The 22560-nt window shown below is 46.6% G+C and overlaps 1 protein-coding gene across 1 annotated transcript; it reads left to right on the plus strand.

Moving 5' to 3' along the window:
• The first annotated feature begins 12 nt into the window (after positions 1-12).
• TRIM54 (tripartite motif containing 54) lies at positions 13-22453 on the plus strand. The gene is made up of 9 exons (XM_086700233.1): positions 13-525; positions 16792-16964; positions 17486-17657; positions 20482-20577; positions 21016-21249; positions 21524-21546; positions 21659-21783; positions 21913-22005; positions 22299-22453. The coding sequence occupies exons 1-9, from the start codon at positions 358-360 to the stop codon at positions 22313-22315; spliced, it is 1101 nt and encodes a 366-aa protein (XP_086556359.1). The 5' UTR covers positions 13-357; the 3' UTR covers positions 22316-22453.
• Positions 22454-22560: the final 107 nt, after the last annotated feature.

Below are 22560 nucleotides of genomic sequence, written 5' to 3' on the forward strand. Positions count from 1 at the left end.
TTAATCTCCTCTCTGGGAAGTAAGGGACAAACAGTGCTGCCCATAGAGGGAACAAGAGTCATTTGGGGAACAAAAGAAATTTCCAGGGACAGAGTCATTCAGGGAGGGAGGGATAGATAAAGCTACATGTGTCTGGCTGGGTTACAGAGCAAAGAATAGAGAAGTGTCTGAAAACAGCTATCTGAGGACGAGGTGAATTGTTGGAGGAGGGGACAGGAGAGATAGCAGAGCTATTTCAAGAGTGAGCAGTAGAAGGGAACAAGAATCCACGGACGGTCTAAGCGAGGAAGGGTCCAGAGGCAGTGAGGGAAGGCCAGGACCAGGGCCGAGGCCAGGGCAGGCACGATCGCTGAGGGGATGAACTTCACAGTGGGTTTCAAGCCGCTGCTAGGGGATGCACACAGCATGGACAACCTGGAGAAGCAGCTCATCTGCCCCATCTGCCTGGAGATGTTCTCCAAACCAGTGGTGATCCTGCCCTGCCAGCACAACCTGTGCCGCAAGTGTGCCAACGACGTCTTCCAGGTGGGCCAGGGATGGGGAGGGGGGAGGGCAGGGCCAGGTGACGCAGTGCGGATTTGCGGGAGACTTGTCATCAGGTCAGAGCTGAGACCCCAGAAGGGGATGGGCAGAGTGCTCCGTGAGGTGGGTGCTGGCTGTCCTGGTAGAAGAGCGGAAGATTTGGGGTCCTAGTAGATCACAATGTAAGCATGAGTCAGCAGTGGCTCTGCAGGCTGGCTGACAGCCTGTGTGCACAGACCGCGGCTGGAATGCTGGCATCTGCAGAGGAGAGAAGACCCCCATAGAAACTACAAACTGGGAGGGAGGTGATCCTACACCAGGCTGTGTAATAGTCTGTGCTAGACTCTGCACTCCAGTTTGGAGTTTCAGATTTTGAGAATGGTAGGGAAGATTTGGAGAAAATATCACTGAGATAATGAAACATTAAAAAATAAGCCCTGTGAGAAAAGCTCAGGTTGAAACTATTTGTATTTGAGACAAAGCTCAGCACATCCTCTTTTGGGGCAGAGTTAGTGGGCAGGAGATTGGGAATTCTCCCCAACTAAAAGTTCACACCAGTGCCCCACTCCAGATTGGTTAATAAAAGGGCCTGCTGGTTAGAAAGGATTGTGGTCACTTAAGCAGAAAGAATGCAGAGAAATGCAACCACCTTTGGTTTATGTGAGGTCATGGGGCAAAGCATACGTAGCTAACCGAATTCACAAATGTCATTTTAGCTACTGGTTTCAAAAAGAAAAGCAGCATTTATCAAAATCGTTTATAAACGCGTTTTCTTTCTTGCCTTGTGCCACTGAAACAAGGATCACAAATCGTAAAGAGATCATAAAGGGGAAAGTTGTGTGCTCTTCCACGCACGTGCGCGTGCACATGCACACACACACCTTGCAAGTGAAATAAAATCTTTGAATAGAGCAGAGCTGGCTAGCTTAGTAGGCATGGCAGTGAGAAGGAACATTTGAACACATATCCTTCAACCATATCAGAATTCAGAAGGAAATAATGTTGAACACAAATGCTTTTTAACCTAATCAAGACTTTTTTGGTTCTTTCGGGGTAGTGTGTTTGGGAAAAACCAATGGGCTAAGTCAGCCATTCCACAGCTATGCTCTGTGACCCACCCTTTGCTGTATGCCATCTTCCCATTGAGGCCCATTCTCATCTCCTATTCTGTGTGTCTAAACCTGCCATTACATTATTTGGCCCCAGAGTATCTCAAAGCCAGTGATTGTCTGTCTCTGGGAAAGGCTGACTGCTCTCTGTCTGCTCATCTTGGACATCAAGTCATGTACTAGAGGCTTCGCCTTGCCCACCATCTTAGTTTTCCCCTTGGTCTGAGTACCTTTCCTCCAGGCTGAGATGCCTAGGAGGGAATGGCAACAAGATTTTGCCATCCCTTCTCATTAATTTGTAGTGAAACATCCTGCCATTAAATCTTGAGATACATGAAAGCAAAGAGGAATTTCGAAAGTGAAGGTAATCTGTCCTATGAAAAAAAGTGGTCAGAATACTAAGGTGGGAGGCATATAGTATCAGGCAGAGGGACCCAGAGACAAGTTCCCTATCTATAGGGAGGCTAGATGATGTTTAAGTGACCTCTCTTGTTCAAGTCAGTGCTCTGTACTCAGGCACACTGTTTTGGTTCCTTGAAGCTCTGGAATACCGGGACGCCTGGGTGGCTCAGTCGGTTGAGCGACCGACTTCAGCTCAGGTCATGATCTCATGGTTTGTGAGTTCGAGCCCCATGTTGGGCCCTGTGCTGACAGCTCAGAGCCTGCAGCCTGCTTCTGATTCTGTGTCTCCCTCTCTCTCTGCCCCTCCCCCCACTCATGCTCTGTCTCTCAGAAATAAATAAACATTAAAAAAAAAAAAAAAAGGAGAAGCTCTGGAATACTGATTGGGCCCAGAGAGGAAGGGACTGAGTCAAATCCGATGCAGAATATTTAGGAAACAACAGGATTCCCAGAGGTTTGGGATGGTTCTGTGGATCTGGACTGATGTGTCTCTTTTTAAAGTGCAGAGCACCCCTGGGCACCCCCCCGCCACCACCACCAAGGAGAAGAGTGAACAGCTCATTTCCTTGCTCTGCTTTATTTGGGGCAGCCTGGTGGGAGGCTGACCCAGTTCTTTGGCTGCACTTCTGTATATACATCTCAGTAGATCTCCCTCTGAAAGATGAGCATATTTAGTTTTTTCTCACATTGCCTCCACATTTTGACAACTGTAGGCATAATCAGATTGTCTGTTTTCTAAGTATGGGAACAAGCTTAGGACTTTTGGTAATTCTGTCTTAAAACCACTTAAGAAGAATACCCTGAGAACATTGCCTAGAAAGTTAATAGAACTTATAAAAGTTATACCGGTATCTCTCTCTCTCTCTCTCTCCCTCTCTCTCTCTCTCACACACGCACGCGCGCGCACACACACACACACACACACTTTTCTTTCAAATAGGAGTTTGTATCATGAAAAGTGACAACCCCAGGCCCTCAGTTCCCTTCTCCAAATGGAGGTAGCCATTTCCAACTTTCTTGGGTATCCTTCCAGAAATTTTCCATGGATAGCTACATCCGAGTGTGGGGTGTGTGTGTGTTTAGACTCACTGTCCTACATCTGCCTTTGTTTGCTTTCTCTTGGTGGTTGTTCCATCTCTACACATTCAGATACATTCATTTTTAAATGGCTGAATAGTGCTCTGCTCCATTGTTCTGACTGGACCACAGTCTGTTTCATTGGTCCTCTAAAACATTTAGATGGTGTCCAGTGTTTTGCTGTCTTAACAACTGCTGTGATGAACAACAAACAAGAATTTCAGGGAACTGTGGCGCACCTGGCTGGCTCAGTCTGTGGAGCAGGCGATTCCCGATCCCGGGGTCATAAATTTGAGCAGCAATTTGGGCATAGAGATTACTTAAAAATGTTAAAAAAAAAAAAAAAAAAGAACTTAGGGAATTGTGACTTTATAACATCAGGTTAACTAGAGAGTCAGGAAGCAAATTTGAAAAACTAAAACATGTCATTGAAAACGTTGAATAGTATTAAAGGTTTGGGAGAAAGTCTTCCATTATCGTACTTTCCCAGCACAGTTACTTTTTCCTTTGCATATTACTTTCAAGCCCCTGTTGACATACGTATCTTTACATAGTTGCCATCACAATTTAACTAGTTTCCTTTAGAGCTGTAATACATCTCTCCTTCACCCTGACTTTAAAGAGAAAAGACACCAAAATACCACATTAACCCCCTCTAATTTCTCCCTCCCTCTTTCTCCACACTTGCACCCACTCAACTACCAAGCACTTTGACTAGAGGAAAGCTGTTGGTGTGGGAATTTGACACAAACATCTTCCCATGCGTTTCTGTATTTGTAAACTCTAGTCACTTCTAAACTCCTTTAAGCAGGCCTTCAGTTTATTTTTGTACCTGCCCCCACTTCACTGTGGGCACTCGTTTATGAGCTGCAACCTGTTGTAATTTAACAGACAACCAGAAGGTTGTTGAGGAACAGAGTTTCTGGAGGGTGTCCATTTAGGGAGAGATTTGCAGATACGGGAATATGAAGAAAGGGACCGCCGCCGCCTTCTGTAATAAAGGGCAGTCCAGGAAAGACATGCCCTCTGGTTCACTCCACCTTGAAAGCCAGTTCGTTACCAGTTTGTTGTGAGGACCCGCTGTCAGGCCTGCCTCCTCCACCACTTCCCCTGCTCCCGAGGGACCTCCCCAGCCCAACCATGGGTGGGTCTCCTTTGTGAGAAATTGGTTCACTGCAAGTTTGTGAACGGCATTTACCTTATGGCAGTGTTAGGGGTCTTGCTTACTTGACGGGAGAAACTGGGTTAGTGGAGAGCAAAAACCTAGACCGAGACTCGGCTCCCTAGTTCTAGTCCCACCAGCCTCTTCCTTGATTTGCTGTGTGGTGTCAATCAGGCTATTTTACCTCTTCAAGCCTGTTTACACATACATGGGTTAATAGGATGCTTTAAACTGATCTTTTTTTTTTTAATTTTTATTTTATTATAGAGAGAGAAGCGGGGTGGGGGGGACACAGAGGATCTGAGGCGGGCTCTGCGCTGACAGCAGAGAGCCTGACGTGGGGCTTGAACTCACAAACCATGAGATCGTGACCTTAGCTGAAGTCAGATGCTTAACTGACTGAGCCACCCAGGTACCCCTAAACTGACCTTCAATATCCTTATAATTCTAACAATCTGATTTCACAAATTCAGGAAATTTTACTATGGATTTCCATTTTTTAAGTGTTTTCTATTTTGTTACGTTACCAGTGTTCTGACTTGTCTCACTCTTCTGATTTTTGATCTTCCTTCCAGCCAGTCTCCTGCCACAGACCCCTTGTGCCAGGCTCTTTGCTAAGTTCCGTCAGGCAAAGCTAACCCTCCACTCAGAATCCCTCTCCCACCCACTGGTGGCCAATATCTGGATTCTTCTAAGGTCTTCAACATTTCTCCAAATATCTGATCTTCTGTCTACCGTTTTGCCATGGTTTCTCCAGTATATTGTGAAGGTGTGGCTCAAGGGACGTGCATGGTCTGCTATTCCTCATTGACGAGGTCACCATTTTGGGGGAAATAGCCTCCAGCAACCCTCTTGAACTCACAGAGCGTCTTTCTAGACAGAACATTTCTATTAGATGCTATGGAATATTACAAAGAAAGGAAGCACCATACAGCCTAAAAGAGATAGCTCATGGAATGTATGCCATACAAAAGCCTGGAACATAGCCTAGAATTAAATTCCATTTATTTATTGCATTCCATTGTATCCTCCACAGTGAAGAAGGAACAGTTGTTTCATGACCTGTGGTTCTATGTGGTCATATACTTTTAGGATTGTTAACCATTCTTTGTGAAACGCTCTATAATTTATAAAGTACCTTCACATTCATGATTCCATTTGAGTTAGATAGAATGGATGTTTCTTCCATTTTACAGGGACAACCCAAGAAACAGGTTATAGTCTTACAAAGGGACAGAGTAGGGACATAAATGTAGGTCTTCTGTTTCCTAGAGTGATGGAATTTTCTCTACACATCACCTTATTGGCACATGAAATTTTGCTTTATGGGGCTGGCTTTCTTGTGTAAAGGTAAGATTTAAGGAAAGAACAAAATTTAAGTGTGTAATAAAGCCTGTCAGTTATTTTCAGTTGTATTTTTAGTCTTTTTAAAGTACAGGTCTATTGCCATATGCTTCTACACAATTGTTTACAAAAGCTTGTATCTTAAGATATTAATTCAAAGATGCATTATATACAGTGTAGTTTCATTGAGTTAAGAACAGGCCTATTCCCATATGCTTCTACAACAATTGTCTACAAAAACTTGCATCTTTTTTTAGTGTTTTTTTTTTTAATTCCACTTAGTTAACATACAGTGTTATTTCTTAGTCTTGAAATACAAAGATAGAAGCAGAAGATAGGATTTTGCTATCTGGATATTAGTCAGCTGAGAAATCTTTAGTCCAATGTAGAGACTGTCAGCTATGGAAATGTATTAAGAAAGTTGCCATCTACACCTTAGTGTATAAAATTCCTGTCTGTCATGAGACCATGTAGGACTCACAATCAGGGCAGGAAGTAATCTCTTTTTGGACCATCGACCCCTTTGTCAGTTTGTGAAGCCTGTGGACTCTAAGGGCAATGTGTGTGGTTTATGTGAGAAAAATGCTTTTATTTATTTATATTTTTAATGTTTATTTGTTTCTCTTGCAAGAGCATGAGAGCAGGGAAGGAGCAGAAAGAGAGGGAAAGAGAGAATCTAAAGAGGCTCCATCTCACGAACAGAACTGTGAGATCATGACCTGAGCCGAAATCAAGAGTCAGACGCTTAATCAACTGAGCCACCCAGATGCCCCCCAAAAATGTTTTTAAATGCATATGTACTACAAAAAATTATATGTACTATATATGATTATAAAGAAAACGGATTGCATTAGAACACAGCATGCATTCTCATACATTCTCAACGGGGGTGATATTGCCCCAAGAATATCCATGGTATTAAAATTTTTTATTGTGATTGTATTTTAAAATTTTTATTTAGTTTTTGCTTTCACGTAAAACTTTTTCCCCCAGCTTCACTGAGATATAATTGACAAAAATTAGACATATTTAAGGTGTGCAACGTGATGATTTGATACTGTGAAATGATTACCACGAACTAGTTAACACATCCATCACTTCACGATTACCATTGTGTGCTACTCTCTTAGCAATTGCCAAGTATAAAATATATAACTAACTATTAACTATAGTCACCATACTGGACATCAGCTCCCTAGAATGAACTCATCTTAGAATTGAAAGTTTGTGCCCTTGACCAGCATCTCCTCATTTCCCACACCCCCCACCCCTGGCAACCACCTTTCTACTTTCTGCTTCTATGAGTTTCACTTTTGTCGATTTTGGGTACTTAAGTTTAATGGGGAAGGGATGGCTATTAGGGGCAAAAATGTCTTAAAAGCTTCCTGGAAGGAGCAGTCATGAAAAAAGCCTCAGAAACACTGGAATATAATTACCAAAGTAATTAGAACATGTCTGACAGATCTCTGTCTCTCTCAAATCAATCAATCAGTCAATAATAAAGAACACGTTGGATAGAGTAATGTATGTGCTCCTTGATTAACACATTAAATAATGAGATCAAGCAGTGGGCCTAGTAACTACTATAGTTCAGAAGTAGTGATAAGCGTAAATTATTTTTGGATATTCGATCAACAACAATACTGTGATGTGAAAATACCTGTGATTTCTGTTGGTGGCAAAGTGCTCTAAAATTGTGGTTTGTTGCCTACATGTGTAATTGAGGGAAATGTCCAATTTATGCTATTTAATGAAAATAAAAATAAGATTTTTTTTCCTCATCTGAGTTCACAGAATTCTGGTCATGGATCTTTTGGGGCTGTGGTCCCCAGATTAAATACTTCTTCATTACAGGCACCAGCATCTTCCCAAGCATCCAGGCTTGAAATGCTAGAATAGTCTTTGACTTTCTCCTCTCCCCACAGCCCACCCACATTTAAGTGATTGGCCAGTCCTACTGATTCCACCTCCGGCATCCCCAGTCTTCCCAAGATTTCTGCCACCACCTGACGGCAGGCAGGTGACTTGCACTGACTACTGCACTTGCTTCCCAGTTGATCTGTGCCTTTAACCTCTCTCTCCCCTCCCATCTATGCAAATTACCTGTGAGATTAATATTCACTTTTTTTTTTCATGTTTATTTTTGAGAGAGAGAGAAAGAGAGAGAGCAGGGGAGGGGCAGAGAGAGGGAGACACAGAACTTGAAGAGGGCTTCAGGCTCGGAGCTGTGAGCACAGAGCCTGATGCAGGGCTCGAACTCACAAACTGTGAAATCATGACCTGAGTGAGCAAAAGTTGGACTCTTTGCCACCCAAGCGCCCCGAGATTAATATTTACTCTTTTCTCTCCTAGTTCAGAAACCTTGGCTACAAAATTAAGTTCAGATCCTTACCCTTAAATTCAAAGCCCTCTGTGATTTTACCACAATTAAAAAAAAAAAAATTTAAAAGCCCTTCATGGTAAAACCCACCTTTCTAGCCCCCCCCCCACCCCCCACCATGACTCCCCTATTTGTAACCTAAAATCCTATAGTCTCTCTGGTCTCCTGAAACTCTTTCCTACCTAACTGCCTGCTACCTGTCTACCCTGTCTTCAAATGGTATCTTCTTGGGGGCACCCGAGTGGTTCAGTCAGTTAAACATCCAACTTCAGGTCATGATCTCCCAGTCTGTGGGTTCGAGTCCCACATCAGCCTCTGTGCTGACAGCTCAGAGCCTGGACCCTGCTCAGGATTCTGTGTGTCCCTCCCTGTCTGCCATTTTTTAAAAATGGTATCTTCTTAAACATCCCCTCCTCTGAACTAACAAAGTTTTTTGCCGCACTCCTGCTGGTTTATCTTCCTGGCGTTTATGGCACTCCAGCGCCCCCTCTCCATTTATGTCAGTACTGAGCATTGCAATTTTAAAAGGTAAAGTTTTTTTCCAAACTCCAAAATCTTTGTACAAAATTTGGAATTTATTTAAAAAAAAAAAAGAACCGAAAAATCCAAAATTCTATCAGCCAATGACAGTTACTGCAAAAATATTTAACTTTTATATTTATGCATTTTAAAGGTAATTCAGAGTCTATAGAAATTTGGGAAATGTAAATGACTACAAAGAAAACTTTTAAATTACCTGTGAATCCCATCACCCATTCCTAAATTAGGATCCTACTGTCTATATTGATTTATGTCTTGCTTTTTTTCATCTAAAATCATAACATGAGGGGTCCCTTGGTGGCTCAATTGGTTAAGCTTCCAACTCTTGGTTTCTGCTCAGGTCATGATCTCACAGTTTGTGGGTTCAAGCCCCACATCGGGCTCTCTGCTGTCAGCACGGAGCCCGCTTCAGATCCTCTGTCTCCTGGTCTCTCTGCCCCTACCCTGCTCACACTCTCTTTTTCTCTCTCAAAAATAAACAAACATTAAAAATAATAATGAAATTGTAACATGAGTATCTCTCCATGTTACAAAGAACTCTAAGATAATTACATAATAATTCCATTATAACTCATTTAATTGCTCCTCTGCTGTCAAGCAACCAGAATGTTTCCTATACGAAAAAGAAATTTTATTGTTTATTATGATTACAAAAACAATACAGGTACATTATATAAAATTCAAACCTCATAGATAATGCAAATGATAGAACGTGTAAATCCATCTAAACACCCTAGAACTAGGGGCTCCTAGCAGCTCATTCGGTAATGTGGCTTTTTTTTTTTTTTTTTTTTTAGGTAAATTCCACCCCAAATGTGGGGCTTGAACTCACAGAGCACTTGACTCTTGATCTCAAGGTTGTGAGTTTGAGCCTCATGTGGAATGTGGAGATTACTTAAAAATAAAATCTTTTTAGGGGCATCTGGGTGGCTCGGTTAAGCACCTGGCTCTTGACTGGTTCAGTTCACGATCTCATGGTTCGTGGGTTCGAGCCCCGCATTGGGCTCTGTGTTGGCAGTGCAGAGACTCCTTGGGATTCTCTCTCTCTGCCCCTTCCCCACTTGTGTGTCTGTCTCTCTCGAAGTAAATAAATAAACTTAAAAAAAATAAACTTTTTTAAAATGTAAAAACAAACAAACACACTAGGACTATTTCAGAGATGGGATTTCAGGAACTGTTTATATCAGGCAGGAAGAGGGCGCTCCAGGGCCAGCTGGGGGAGGCACAGACAAGTGAGATACTGAATCACAGGAGTCAAAGTTAAAGAGGGGGATGGTGGCCTACATGGTGTGAGAGGGGAAGGTTGTCATAAAAACCACCAGCTCCCTTGGGGCGCCTGGGTGGCGCAGTCGGTTAAGCGTCTGACTTCAGCCAGGTCACGATCTCGCGGTCCGGGAGTTCGAGCCCCGCGTCGGGCTCTGGGCTGATGGCTCAGAGCCTGGAGCCTGTTTCCGATTCTGTGTCTCCCTCTCTCTCTGCCCCTCCCCCGTTCATGCTCTGTCTCTCTCTGTCCCAAAAATAAATAAACGTTGAAAAAAAAAAAAATTTAAAAAAAAACCACCAGCTCCCTTCCTCGTCCGATTAGGGTGTCTGAAACTCTTACCATATTATATCAGTCAATGCCCATTGCTCACAGAACATCAGCCCTTGAAGGGAGCAAGTGCTAAGTACAGATCCCTCTTTTTAGATCTGAGGAAATTGAGGCCCTGAGAGAAATTATTTTCCTAAGGTCATAAATGGCAAATCCCAAACCAGATCTTCAGATCATTGCTACTTTCCCTATATAGTGCTGCATTAAATGCCTTCTGTTAAAATGCAGAGATATTACCAAGAAGGGGTAACCTTTTTTTTAAATGTTTATTTGTTTGTTTTGAGAGAGAACATGAACAGGGGAAGGGCAGAGAGAGAGGGAGAAAGAATCCCAAGCAGGCCCCACATTCAGCACAAAGCCCATGTGAGGCTTTATCTCATGACCATGAGATCGTGACCTGAGCTGAAATCAGAGTCAGACGTTTAAGTGACTGAGCCAGCCAGGTGCCCCAAGGGGTAACCATTTTATCCACATATCCAGTACAGGTGATTTTCTCAAAGTAGCCACCCAACATTTGCAAAAGGTTTGGGACACAAGACAAATAAGTTTCAATTGAGGAGGGCGTCAGGAAAAGAGAGTGACTCCTCAGACTTCCTCTCATTTAGCCTTCCTGATTTTTGCCATAGCTGGGTACCACCTGTGCAATGGTTGATTATTTCCTTTAAAGGGGCTCACTTTTAAAGCTTAAATATTTACTTTATCTTCATTCTAAATGACATAATCCTTGAAAAATCCCTAGTTATATAGGCTGGTTATTTTTTCTAATACGCATTAAAATCAACACACAAAAATTGAAAAAAAAAATTTTTAATGTTTATTTTTCAGAGAGAGAGAGAGAGACAGAGTGTGAGCAGGCGAGGGGTAGAGAGAGAGGGAGACACAGAATCCAAAGCAGGCTCCGGGCTCCAAGCTTTCAGCACAGAGCCTGACGCAGGGCTCGAACCTACAAATCACAAGATCATGATCTGAGCCAAAGTCGGATGCTTAACCGACTGAGCCACCCAGGTGCCCCAACGCACAAAAATTTTAAATGTCCATCCTCATACCACCTGAAATCATCATGCCTTCATCAGTATGTATACCGTATTTAGGGAGACACTGAGTTAGCTCATGAGGAACACAGAGAGGGCCTCTAAGCAGCATGAGTGCGCCATGAGTTAAAGAGCCTGGGAAATCCAAAAGAAACTTAACTATTTCATTACTAGAAATTTAGCCCTAGTACCAAAGGGCACCTTTGATACATATACCACAGACTGACTAGCAAAGGATATGGGGTGTGGAGTTGGAGGCGGGGGCATGGCTGAAGCAGTCACAGAAAAGAGGGGATGCCCTGGAGGTTAAGAGGAAACCCAGCCAGCCAGAGGTAGGATGTGGCAGAAGGAACTGAGCTTTGGGAGAGGGAGGAGACCATGGGACCAGTGGACGACTGGGAAATCTGCTGTCAGCTGCGGTACCTGCGTCAGCACCAGCCCTTAGCCAAACTGCAAAGAAGGCAGACGTGCAACCCTTCCCTCCCACCTGCCTGCCGGTGTCCTCTCCCCAGAAAGGTGCTCTTCAGACAAAGGATTTAGGGGAGACTGCCTGATACTGCTTGCCTCTCAGACCCCTGGGGCCCAGGAGAATGGCAGTGATTAGCCAATGGGATGAGCTGCTAAAATGTCTTTACCTGGTGAGGAAGTGGTGAAGAGGTAGTGGGCTTCCCGGTCCACCCAAATCTGCTTCCTTGGCCCAGATGTCCCAAGTCATGATTGCTTTTTTTTTTTTTTTTAACTTTTTATATTGTGGTAAAATGCACATAATATAAATTTGTCATCTTAACCATTCTTTTTTTTTTTTTTAAGTTTATTTATTTTGAGACAGCACGAGTTGGGGAGGGGCAGAGAGAGAGGGAGAGAGAATCTCAAGTAGGGTCTGTGCTGCCAGTGCAGAGCCCGACATGGTGCTTGAACTCAAGAAATCACAATATTATGACCTGAGCCAAAACCAAGTCCGATGCTTAACCGATTGAACCACCCAGGCACCCCAATTATCTTAACCATTCTTACGTGTGCAGTTCAGTGTCATTAAGTATATTCACACTGTTGTGTATCCAGAACTTTTCATCATTCCAAATGGAAATTGTGTACCCATTAAATAATAACCTTCCGCTTCCCTGCCCCTCAGCCCCTGGTAACCACCATTCTACTTTTTATCTCTATGAATTTGACTATTTCAGGTACTTCATATAGAGGGATCATACAGTATTTGTACTTTCGCAGCAGGCTAATTTCAGCTAGCACAAAGTCCTCAAGGTTGATCCACGTTGTAGCACGTAGTCCTGATTGCTTTTACCCTGTTATTTTCCACTATGATCTATGTGACTTCCGCCAGTGTCTCCATTCTACTTCCTGCTGTAGTGTCATAAGTGAATTTCGCTTCTATGTTCGTAACATATTTTACTTGATTTCTTAATTCTGCCATTTCCCTTCACTTCTCCCAGCTTTGATCACTTATATCTCTTCTTTAATCAAAGAGACTATGTTTTCTTTCTTTAAAAAAATTTTTTTTTAATGTTTATTTATTTTTGAGAGAGACAGAGACAGGATGTGAGTGGGTTAGGGGCAGAGAGAGAGGGAGACATAGAATCCGAAGCAGGCTCCGGGCTCTGAGCTGTCAGCACAGAGCCCGACGCGGGGCTCGAACCCACAAGCTGTAGATCATGACCCGAGCCGAAGTCGGACGCTCAACCGACTGAACCACCCAGGTGCCCCTGTTTTCTTTAAAAGTGTTAGATTGAAATACTGTGTCTAGAAGCAGTTCTTCTCACAAAGCATATTCTTCGTCTGTCCGTTGCTTGTCATGCTTTCTTTTTCCTTTTTTATTATGTCCGTTTACATCTCCCTTTGGATCCCTTCTGCTTACCATTCCTCTTTGAATCAGGGCAGTTTTATCTGAGGCTGAGGATGAATTCGTTAGTCAACCCCCCGTCTACCTTGGCTTTCTTCCACGGTCCACTTAACTGTAAACTGGCTAGCTGGATGTTCCCATCGGTTTGCATCTCTGTTGCAAGCCCAGTCCTTTGGCTTCTGTGGTGAATTAGACCCAGATTAGCAGGCAGCTGAGTGGCTCAATTTGGTTATATCGCCTCAGTATGTTTTTCACACAGAATCTGGTGAACTAGCTAGTCTGAGGGCATGTGGAGATCCATGGGCGCAGGTCTCCCTGAGATTTGAGCGATTTCCTTTCCTTTTCGCAGAGACACAGGTTATTCTGGTTGCAAGCCGGACCCTTGTATTGCTTCATGGCACAAGGGGTTTTGGGTTGATGGGTCATGTTTTGTTTACCTCAGCTCAAATAACATCAATCCACAGTTGCACAGCTCACTTTTAGGTTGTTGTTTCCTTTGTGAAGGGTTGATGTGTGGCCTTTTACGACTCTAACTAAAATCTGTTTTACCTGCGATTCAGAGGGGCGAATGTTAGCTCTGGGCATCATCCTTCAGGTGGCCTAAATTCTACTCCATCTGACAATGTACTATATTGATTTTTTTTAATGTTTTTTCAATTTTGGGAGACAGAGAGAGACAGAGCACGAGCAGGGGAAGGGCAGAGGAGACACAGAATCCTAAGCAGGCTCCAGGCTCCGAGCTGTCAGCACACGGGGCTCAAACTCACGAACTGTGAGATCATGACCTGAGCTGGTTGGATGCTTAACTGACCAAGCCACCCAGGCACTTCTAGCATATTGATATTTAGAATGGACCCTGGGGTTAGAGTGCCTGAGTTCAAATATTGGTTCTGCCATCTATTATCTGATGACCCCGTACAATTTATTTAACACCTTTGGGCTGCAATTTCGTATCTTTGAAATGGGGCTAATAGTAGTACCTATTTCAAGGGTCGATAAGAGGTTTAAATGAGTTAATACAGATAAAAGAGCTTAGAGAAGAACCTGGCATAAAGTATGTGTCCGGTTAGCCATTGTCACTATACTTCCTGTAGTCTTAGTTAGGGGGTTAATGTTCATGTCCTCCACCATATTTACAAGAAGTTCTTGAGGGTTAAATTCAATAATGTCTGGGAAGCCCATATAGCATGGTGCTTGACACATAATTGGCCCTCAAAACATGAGTTGAATGTTAAATAATGAGTATAGAGGAAGGGGGGGCTGTGAGGGAGGAAGGTGGAGGAGAGAGGCTAACTCAGAAGTTTGTGCTCTGGGCTAAGACTTTAGCCCATTCAAACATTCAAACCCATTTCCACCCATTCAACCATTTCCTGAGCACTTTTATATGCTAGCCACTAGCGAATCAAAGAGAAGTAAGATCCCTCCAGGAGTTTGCAGGCTTGGAGTTCTCCCAACACCTCCTTGCTCACTTGGATTCTAAGTAATGAAAGGTCATTGTATTAAGTAAGCAAAAGCCCAGTGGTCTTACACTTTAACCCACACCCTAAACTCAGCAGGATTTATATACAATTGCAGCTACTGAGAAAGACAAAGGCACAAACGCAGCCTTGGATAATCTCAAAGTAATCGGTTCTGGCCTAATGTGTTAACTTCTTAGGATTCACAAGAAATTCCCCCCAAATGTGAGATTTGTGACATGCCAGTCACTTTCCCCAGTATAGGCTTGCCCACTTCCCAGAGGCCACATTTCCTGCCTTGCCTACATCTGTTGCTTCTAAAGGTTCAAAGAAGACTGCGGACTTGGATGCCCTCTGTGTATCCTGGGTGCTGTTGCACACATAAGGGTCCCTCTGGCTGATGTCCAGCGTGAGGATTTGGAGAATTTCATCAAACTCACCTTCAGGAAATACATCTAAGTTTTCAAAGTCACAGGTGACTATTCTCTTCATTAGTCTCTAGGAGTTCATGGCCTTGCAGCCAGCTAGGACTAAGTTGTGCTTAAGTGACAGAAAACCCAAAATAGTAATGGCTTAAAGAAGGTAAAAAAATGTGTTCTTTCTCTCAAGCCAAAGTATAGGTAGGCAGTCCAGAGACTCCCTCCTTTTATCTTGTTGCCATTCTCATCCTGTGACTACCTCATGGAGCCACATGGCTGCTTCAGCTGGAGCTACTCCATCTTCATTGTAGCCAACAGGAAGGAGAAAAGAGTAGGGCATATGCCCCTTCCATTAAAGATACTTCCTAGAAGTTGCATAAAACATTTCTGTCTACATCCTGTTGGCCAGAATGTAGCCACCTGGTCATACTCAGTCGGAAGGGAGACTTGACACAGAGTCTTGTTTGTTTTATTTATTTATTTATTTATTTTATTTGAGAGTGAGAGTGAGCGAGTGAGAGAGAGCACAAGCAGGGGAGGAACAGGTTGAGAGAAGGACAGAGGATCCAAAGTGGGCTCTATGCTGACAGCAGTGAGTGCAGGGCTTGAACTCAGGAACCGTGAGATCGTGACCTGAGCCGAAGTCGGAAGCTTAACCAGCTAGGCGCCCCAGACGCACAGTCTTTATTCCATGTGTCTTGCTAAAAACTCAGAGGCTCTGTTACTGAAGAAGAGAAGGTGAATACTGAGGAACTTCAAACAGTCTCTGCCAGTTTTTTCTCTCTGCTGCTGTCCACAAGTTGACTTTGTGGTCTTCTCCGAAGACAAGCCTTCCTGTTCATACTTTCTGACCCCTTGGGCTTTCCACTTCCACTTGCACAAGACTGTGTCTTTGCAGTGTCTCCACAATGTCAGCTCTCTGCCCAACTCCACAGGTCTTTTCAGTTTCAGAGCCGCAGGTGGTCTAGCCACCCCCACCTCTGTGTCTCAGTTCTAAATTCCTGGAGAGAAAATGTGATTGGTTCTGCTTGGGTCAGGTGATCACCTCCTCAACTCTGAGCCAGTCATCTGTGGCCTGGCCATAGTGGGGTTCTCCCTTTTAGGATGGGAAGGAGCAAGTTCTCTAAGAGGTATAAGTGATGACCATCTCTCGTACGTCTGCCTTCCAAGCTTGACTCTTGTCATAACCCTGCCTGCCAAATGTAGTTGTCAGTTTGCTTGTCCTTAGGGCAGGGTGGCTTTTGTTCATCTTATCCCCAGAGCCTCGAAATTACCTGGCACCCTCAATATTTGTTGTAGAATGAATAATCCAGTGTAGTCCTTAGTTTTCCAGACATCGAATGCTTGCTCGAATTTACATGGTAGAACAGTATGAAGGGCAGCACAAGAACACAGAACTCCTGGCTCCCAGGCTCTAGAATGGTTTCCTAGGAATTGCCCGGCACGATGTGGCCTGTGTGCCCCATTATTCAGCACTTGTCTGGGCTTCCCTGCTGAGGGTTACAGAGAATCTCCCCTAGCTGTGGTCCGTGAAAGCCCCAGGAGGACATTGGCTGCACCACACAGAGTCCATTTCCAACCTTAACCTTCCTGCCATTGCCAATGTCTCCCCACACCTGCAAGTTGGGCCCCATTAGGGAGACCATCCTGACTGGGCCTTGACCAAAGTTGGGTTCTGGATGCAGGGACACTTAAGGAGTAATGAGTCAAAAGTGGGAAAGAAGATCTCCATGGCCACCCACCGTTTTCAGAGGAGGAGGACCTCCCCAAGGAACGGAGCTGATGCCTCCCCTTCCACCATTCTCCTACATTTTATTTCAGCCCCACAACCTTTCCCCCTGCCTACTCCCCGTTCCTCCATGCCTCACCGTGCGTGTTCTCTCATGCTACTTGTCCCTACAGGCCTCGAACCCTCTGTGGCAATCCCGGGGCTCCACCACTGTGTCTTCCGGAGGCCGTTTCCGTTGCCCATCTTGCAGGCATGAGGTTGTCCTGGACAGACATGGCGTCTATGGCCTGCAGAGAAACCTACTAGTGGAGAACATTATCGACATTTACAAACAAGAGTCTTCCCGGTGAGCTGTCAAGACCTCTTGTCTCTCAAAGGAGCAGGGCCTGGGACACAGAACAGAGAGGGGAACCAATCAGCCAGAAGGGAAGGGCTGAAAGGATCAGCCTCTTTAGTGATTAGAGGACTGGACCCTGGGAGGGGGAGGAATTTGCCCCAGGTCACCCAGCTGAGGCATCTCAGATCCTGGGCAGGGCTTCACCTGCACCCTCTCCACCTGGCGGAGGGGCTGGCAGTCCACCAGCAAGGCCCTTGACAACCTTCTATGGCTTCCTGCCCTGTGGGACTTCCCTGGCCCCCTGGAACAGATGCTGTTCTTGGATCTAGGCCTCCTCTACCCCTTAGCTCTCTGTATTCCTCGAATGAAGGGCACTGTGGAAGTCGCTCACCTGCCCAGCCCAGCTCCAACTGTGATTGGTGGTTGGTGAGGGCTGAAGAGAAGGTGTTCATGGGGACCTGCACTTGTGGGGCCCACCTCCCCCCAGCCTGGCCCCTGACCCTTCCGCCACCCTGCCCACTCCCCTCCAGACCACTGCACTCCAAGGCTGAGCAGCACCTTATGTGCGAGGAGCATGAAGAGGAGAAGATCAATATCTACTGCCTGAGCTGTGAAGTGCCCACCTGCTCTCTCTGTAAGGTCTTCGGTGCCCACAAGGACTGTGAGGTGGCCCCCCTGCCCACCATTTACAAACGCCAGAAGGTATCAAGCAGCAGAGGGAGCAGGCATGTGGGACCAGAGACAGGACAGCCTCTCAGACTTCCATCCTGTCACTCCACTTGGGTTTAAAAGTCACTGCACTTGGTTTTAAAGGCAGGCAGATCAGGGGGCGCCTGGGCGGCTCAGTTGGGCAACTGACTATTGATTTTGGCTTAGGTCATGATCGCAGGGTCACGGGATGGAGTCCTCCCTCATGCAGCCTGCTTGGGATTCTCTCTCTCTCTCTTTCTCCCTCTCTCTCCCTCTCCCTTTCTCCACCCCCTGCTTCTCCCCTATTTGCTCACATGGCACTCAAGCCGTCTCCTCTCTCTCTCAAAAAAAAATTATACACACACACACACACACACATGTAAAGGCAGGCAGATCAGGGCTACAGTCCCAGCTCTATGCATGACTCAGTGTGACCTTAGGTAAGTCACTTGACCTCTCTGGCCCTGACTTTCCTTGCTTGTAAAATGGGGATGAAAATGCCTGCTTCTGAGAGTCGCTGTAAGGACACAATTAGATCATGGAAGATGTGAGCAACTTCAGTTTGGTGGCCTAGATGCTCTCCGGGCCCTCTCACGGACACACAGCTAGATTCGACATAAAACATAATTTAAAAATTATATCAGTGGGCACATAGAAAGTAAAGGAAATCTCCAAGTGGGGGTGGAGTGGGGTGAGGAAGGGGCAGTAAGCTGACCACAGAACCCGGGGTGGTAAGCACAGAAAAGGCCAGACTTCCCACGGGGTAAATGCTGGCAGTATTGCTGAGCCAGAGGGATGAGACTACGTTGGGATGAGACTGTGTCTCCAGACCTCTGTAAGGTGGACACCTGAACTGAAGAAACCCAGGTTAAACTGGAATCCCAGGAACTAAGGTAGTCGGTCATGCCACCTGACTTTTGACAAAAGCGAAAGCAGATTCTGCCTGGAGGAAAACACCCTCAATTTAGGTATTTGGGTTTTCCTTAGATTAAGAACAACAAAATATCAATTCAAAAGTGAAGATACAGAAATAAATGTACCGCATAAGTGCAGGCGGTAGAAACAAAGTACAGATCAGACCCCTGAGGAATTCAGATATTGGAATTATTGTTTTTAATTTTTAAAAATTTTTATTTAAGGGCGCCTGGGTGGCTCAGGGGGCGCCTGGGTGTCTCAGTCGGTTAAGCGTCTGACTTCGGCTCAGGTCGTGATCTCCTGGTTGACAAGTTTGAGCCCTGCATCAGGCTCTGTGCTGACAGCTCGGAGCCTGGAGCCTGCTTCGGATTCTGTGTCTCCCTCTCTTTCTGCCCCTCCCCTGCTCAAGCTCTGTCTCTCTGTGTCTCAAAAATAAACATTAAAAAAAATGGAAAAAAATAGTTAAAAAATTTTTTTTAAATTTATTTTGAGAAAGAGAGAGTGGGGAGGGGCAGAGAGAGAGGAAGAGAGAGAGAATTCCAAGCAAGCTTCACACTGTCAGCTCAGAGCCCAATGCGGGGCTCAAACCCATGAACTGTGAGATTATGCCCTGAGCCGAAATCAAGAGTCAGACGCTTAACTGACTGAGCCACCCAGGCACCCCTCAGATATTGGAATTATTAAAGAATAGAGTATCACTGTGTATAAAATGCTTTTTTAAAAACATGGAATAAAAAGGGTGCCTGGGGTGGCTCAATCGTTTGAGCATCCAACTTTGCCTCGGGTCATGATCTCCCAGTTTGTGGGTTTGAGCCCTGCATCCGGCTCTGTGCTGACAGATCCGAGCCTGGAGCCTCCTTTGGATTCTGTGTCTCCCTCTCTCTCAGCTCCTCCCCTACTCTCTCTCTCAAAAATAAACATTTAAAAAATGGAATAAATAGAACAGGCAATAATAGATTATCAAAAATGCTTATTTAACAAAGAACCAAATAGAGATTTTAAAAATGAAATTCTAGGGGCACATGGGTGGTTCAGCTGTTAAGTGTCCAACTCTTGGTTTCAGCTCAGGTCATGATCTCCTGGTTCGTGGGTTTGAGCCCCATGATGAGCTCCAAGCTAACAGCACAGAGCCTGCTTGGGATTCTCTCTCTCCTTCTCTCGCTCTGCCCCTTTCCTGTTCGCTCTCTCTGTCTCTCAAAATAAATAAAAATATTTTTTTAAAAAGGAATTGCTTTAAGAAATGAAAATATAGGGGTGCCTGGGTGGCTCAGTCAGTTAAGTGTCCAATTCTTGATTTCATCTCAGGTCTTGATCTCACTGTGCATGGGATGGAGCCCCACATCAGGCTCTGTGCTAACAGCATGGAGCTTGCTTGGGATTCTCTCTCTCTCTCTCTCTCTCTCTCTCTTTCAAAATAAATAAATAAACTTAAAAAAATGAAAATATAATTGTTGAAATTTCACTGAAGAGAGAATTAGCAAACAGGAAGAGAGGCCTAAAAAAATAGCCCAGGATGCAACACCGGGAGATGAGGATGAGAAGCTCTGACACATGCCTCCTCAGAGTCACAGAAGGAGAAAATAAAAAGAATGGAGAAGAGGCAATAGTATCCTAACAGATCATTACAAAGAATATTTCCAAATTGATGGAAGACACGAATCTACAGATAAAGCACTTAGCCCGAGGCCTGAATGTTTGGCAAATGTCTGCTCCTTTCTCATTTGGTGGTGGAGGGGCTCCTCTCTCCGCCTCCTTCCAGAACCCATGAATGTGCTTCCACACTTCTTAGATGGTTCCAAGCCATCTAGATCTCTGGAATAGCCCTGATGGTGGGGTGGAGGGGGCGCCCTGGCCGGGATGGGAGGGGTACGGCTCTAGGCAGGGCCCCCCAGTTCTAAGTGCTGGCCTGTGTGTGTGGCAGAGTGAGCTCAGCGATGGAATCGCAATGCTGGTGGCCGGCAACGACCGCGTGCAGGCAGTGATCACACAGATGGAGGAGGTGTGCCAGACCATAGAGGTGAGCCTGGGATGGGAGGAGGGGAGATTTCTGGGTTCCTGGGGGGTGAGTCACAAGTGGTGGGATATGCTTAGCCAAGCTGCTAGGTTTGAGTCCCAGCTGTGCCCCTTGCTAGCTCTGTGACTTTGGCCCAGTCACTTCACTTCTCTGTGCTTTGTAACTATAGTGACGGATGGTAACTAGACTTGTGATCCCTTCACAATATATACAGATGCCGAATCACTACATTGTACACCCGAAACTAATGTAATGTTAAAAGTCAATTATATCTCAATTTTTAAAAATCTTGTAACGGTTATTACTGAGAAGACCCTGCCCTTGGCTGCACCTGTAGGTCTGCTGCTATGTGGGGTACTTTCTTGGCCTCGGTGGCTTCCCTTTGGCGGGGAGTGCTCTCCCGACCAAGAAGGAGGTCTCACCCTTGCTCCCCTCTTTCAGGACAATAGCCGGCGGCAGAAGCAGTTACTAACCCAGAGGTTCGAGGCCCTGTGCGCGGTGCTGGAAGAACGCAAGGCTGAGTTGCTGCAGGCGCTGGCCCGCGAGCAGGAGCAGAAGCTGCAGCGCGTGCGGGGCCTCATCCGCCAGTACGGAGACCACCTGGAGGCTTCCTCTAAGCTCGTGGAGTCGGCCATCCAGTCCATGGAGGAGCCACAGATGGCGCTCTACCTCCAGGTGGGCCCCGGGGGAGGGAGGCAGGCCGCAGAGTGGCTGCCGTGGGGGCCCGGGCACCTGGAGGGCACCACCTGGAGGGCGGGGCTCCCGTCTTACCTCCGGCACCCGTCTGCCCCACTTTGCCTCGGGCGAGTCACCCCCGTCTGAGTCCACCTGCTCCTCAACGAATTGGGATACGCATCCCCGCCCACCCCGCGGGACTGTGGGCACCAGAAACGGGACTTTGCCAGCGCTTGGCACGATGCTTACGCTCCCCCTCCTTTCTTCCCTGCAGCAGGCCAAGGAGCTGATCAATAAGTGAGTAGGCCGAGCGGGAAGGGCAAGGAAGGGGCTGCCGGGGCTCCGCCGCCGCGCGGAGGGGGTTGCGGGTGCGGGGGGCGTTTCCAGCTGAGCGGCTGCCGCGCCGCAGGGTCGGGACAATGTCGAAAGTGGAGCTGGCAGGACGGCCAGAGCCGGGCTATGAAAGCATGGATCAGTTCACCGTGAGCGTGGAGCACGTGGCCGAAATGCTGAGGACCATCGACTTCCAGGCGGGTGAGGGACGCAGGATGGGAGGGGGCGGCAGGCCGCGGGGACCGGGGGTCCAGAGGGGCGCGGTGGGGGGGGGGGGGTCACGACCAGAGAAGCGGGGCTCCCACCTCACCGCGCTTTCCTTGGGGCCAGGCGCTTCCGGGGAGGAAGAGGATGAGGAGGTGGCGTTGGAGGGGGAAGAGGGCAGCGCGGGGCCAGAGGAAGAGCGGCCGGATGGGCCGGAAGGTGAGTGTGGCCTGAAGGGCCTGGCGGGGCTGGCCCTACGCTCCGGTCCCCTCTTCGATGATGGCCTTCCTGTGGCACGGGGATCTCTGGGAGCCTCCCAACCCCGGCAGGAGGGGCGCGCCCCCTAGCGCGCGTGCAGAAGTACACTTTCCCACCAGCCTTTACTCTGGGGCTTGGGAAGACCGAGTTGGGTCGGGAGGTAGAGGAGAAACCCACTGGGGAAAGTGGGTGAGCTGGGGTCCGGAGCCGCCAAGTACCTTCGGAGCGCCTGCCCACCGAGCTTTCTTTCCCAGGCACCGGCGGGCACTGACCCGCCCCCGCTTTGGGGAGCCCGCGCACCTGGGGCCTGGCGCTCGGGTCGCGGAGGACCTGCGCAGAGACCACCGCGCCACACAGCTCGGCGCCCCGCCGCGGGGGAGGGACTCAATAAAGGGCTAACGAGTCCAAACCCGCAGCTCCTTTCACTGCTCACTCTCAGCCTCGGCTTCGGAGGCGACCCCACCATCATCCCGCCCTTCTCCCGATCTGGGATCATTTGGGGGGGCGGAAGTGGAA

The sequence above is a fragment of the Puma concolor genome, chromosome A3 (assembly GCF_028749965.1).
Source record: "Puma concolor isolate L17-30 chromosome A3, mPumCon1.1.hap2, whole genome shotgun sequence".
NCBI lineage: Eukaryota > Metazoa > Chordata > Mammalia > Carnivora > Felidae > Puma > Puma concolor.

Excerpts from the sequence above, each read along its gene's own strand:
- TRIM54 (XM_086700233.1), top strand. The coding sequence starts at position 358 with ATGAACTTCACAGTGGGTTTCAAGCCGCTGCTAGGGGATGCACACAGC. Across the intron at positions 20,578-21,015 it reads AGGTGTGCCAGACCATAGAG|GACAATAGCCGGCGGCAGAA; the intron begins GTGAGCCTGGGA and ends CCCCTCTTTCAG. Across the intron at positions 21,250-21,523 it reads AGATGGCGCTCTACCTCCAG|CAGGCCAAGGAGCTGATCAA; the intron begins GTGGGCCCCGGG and ends TCTTCCCTGCAG.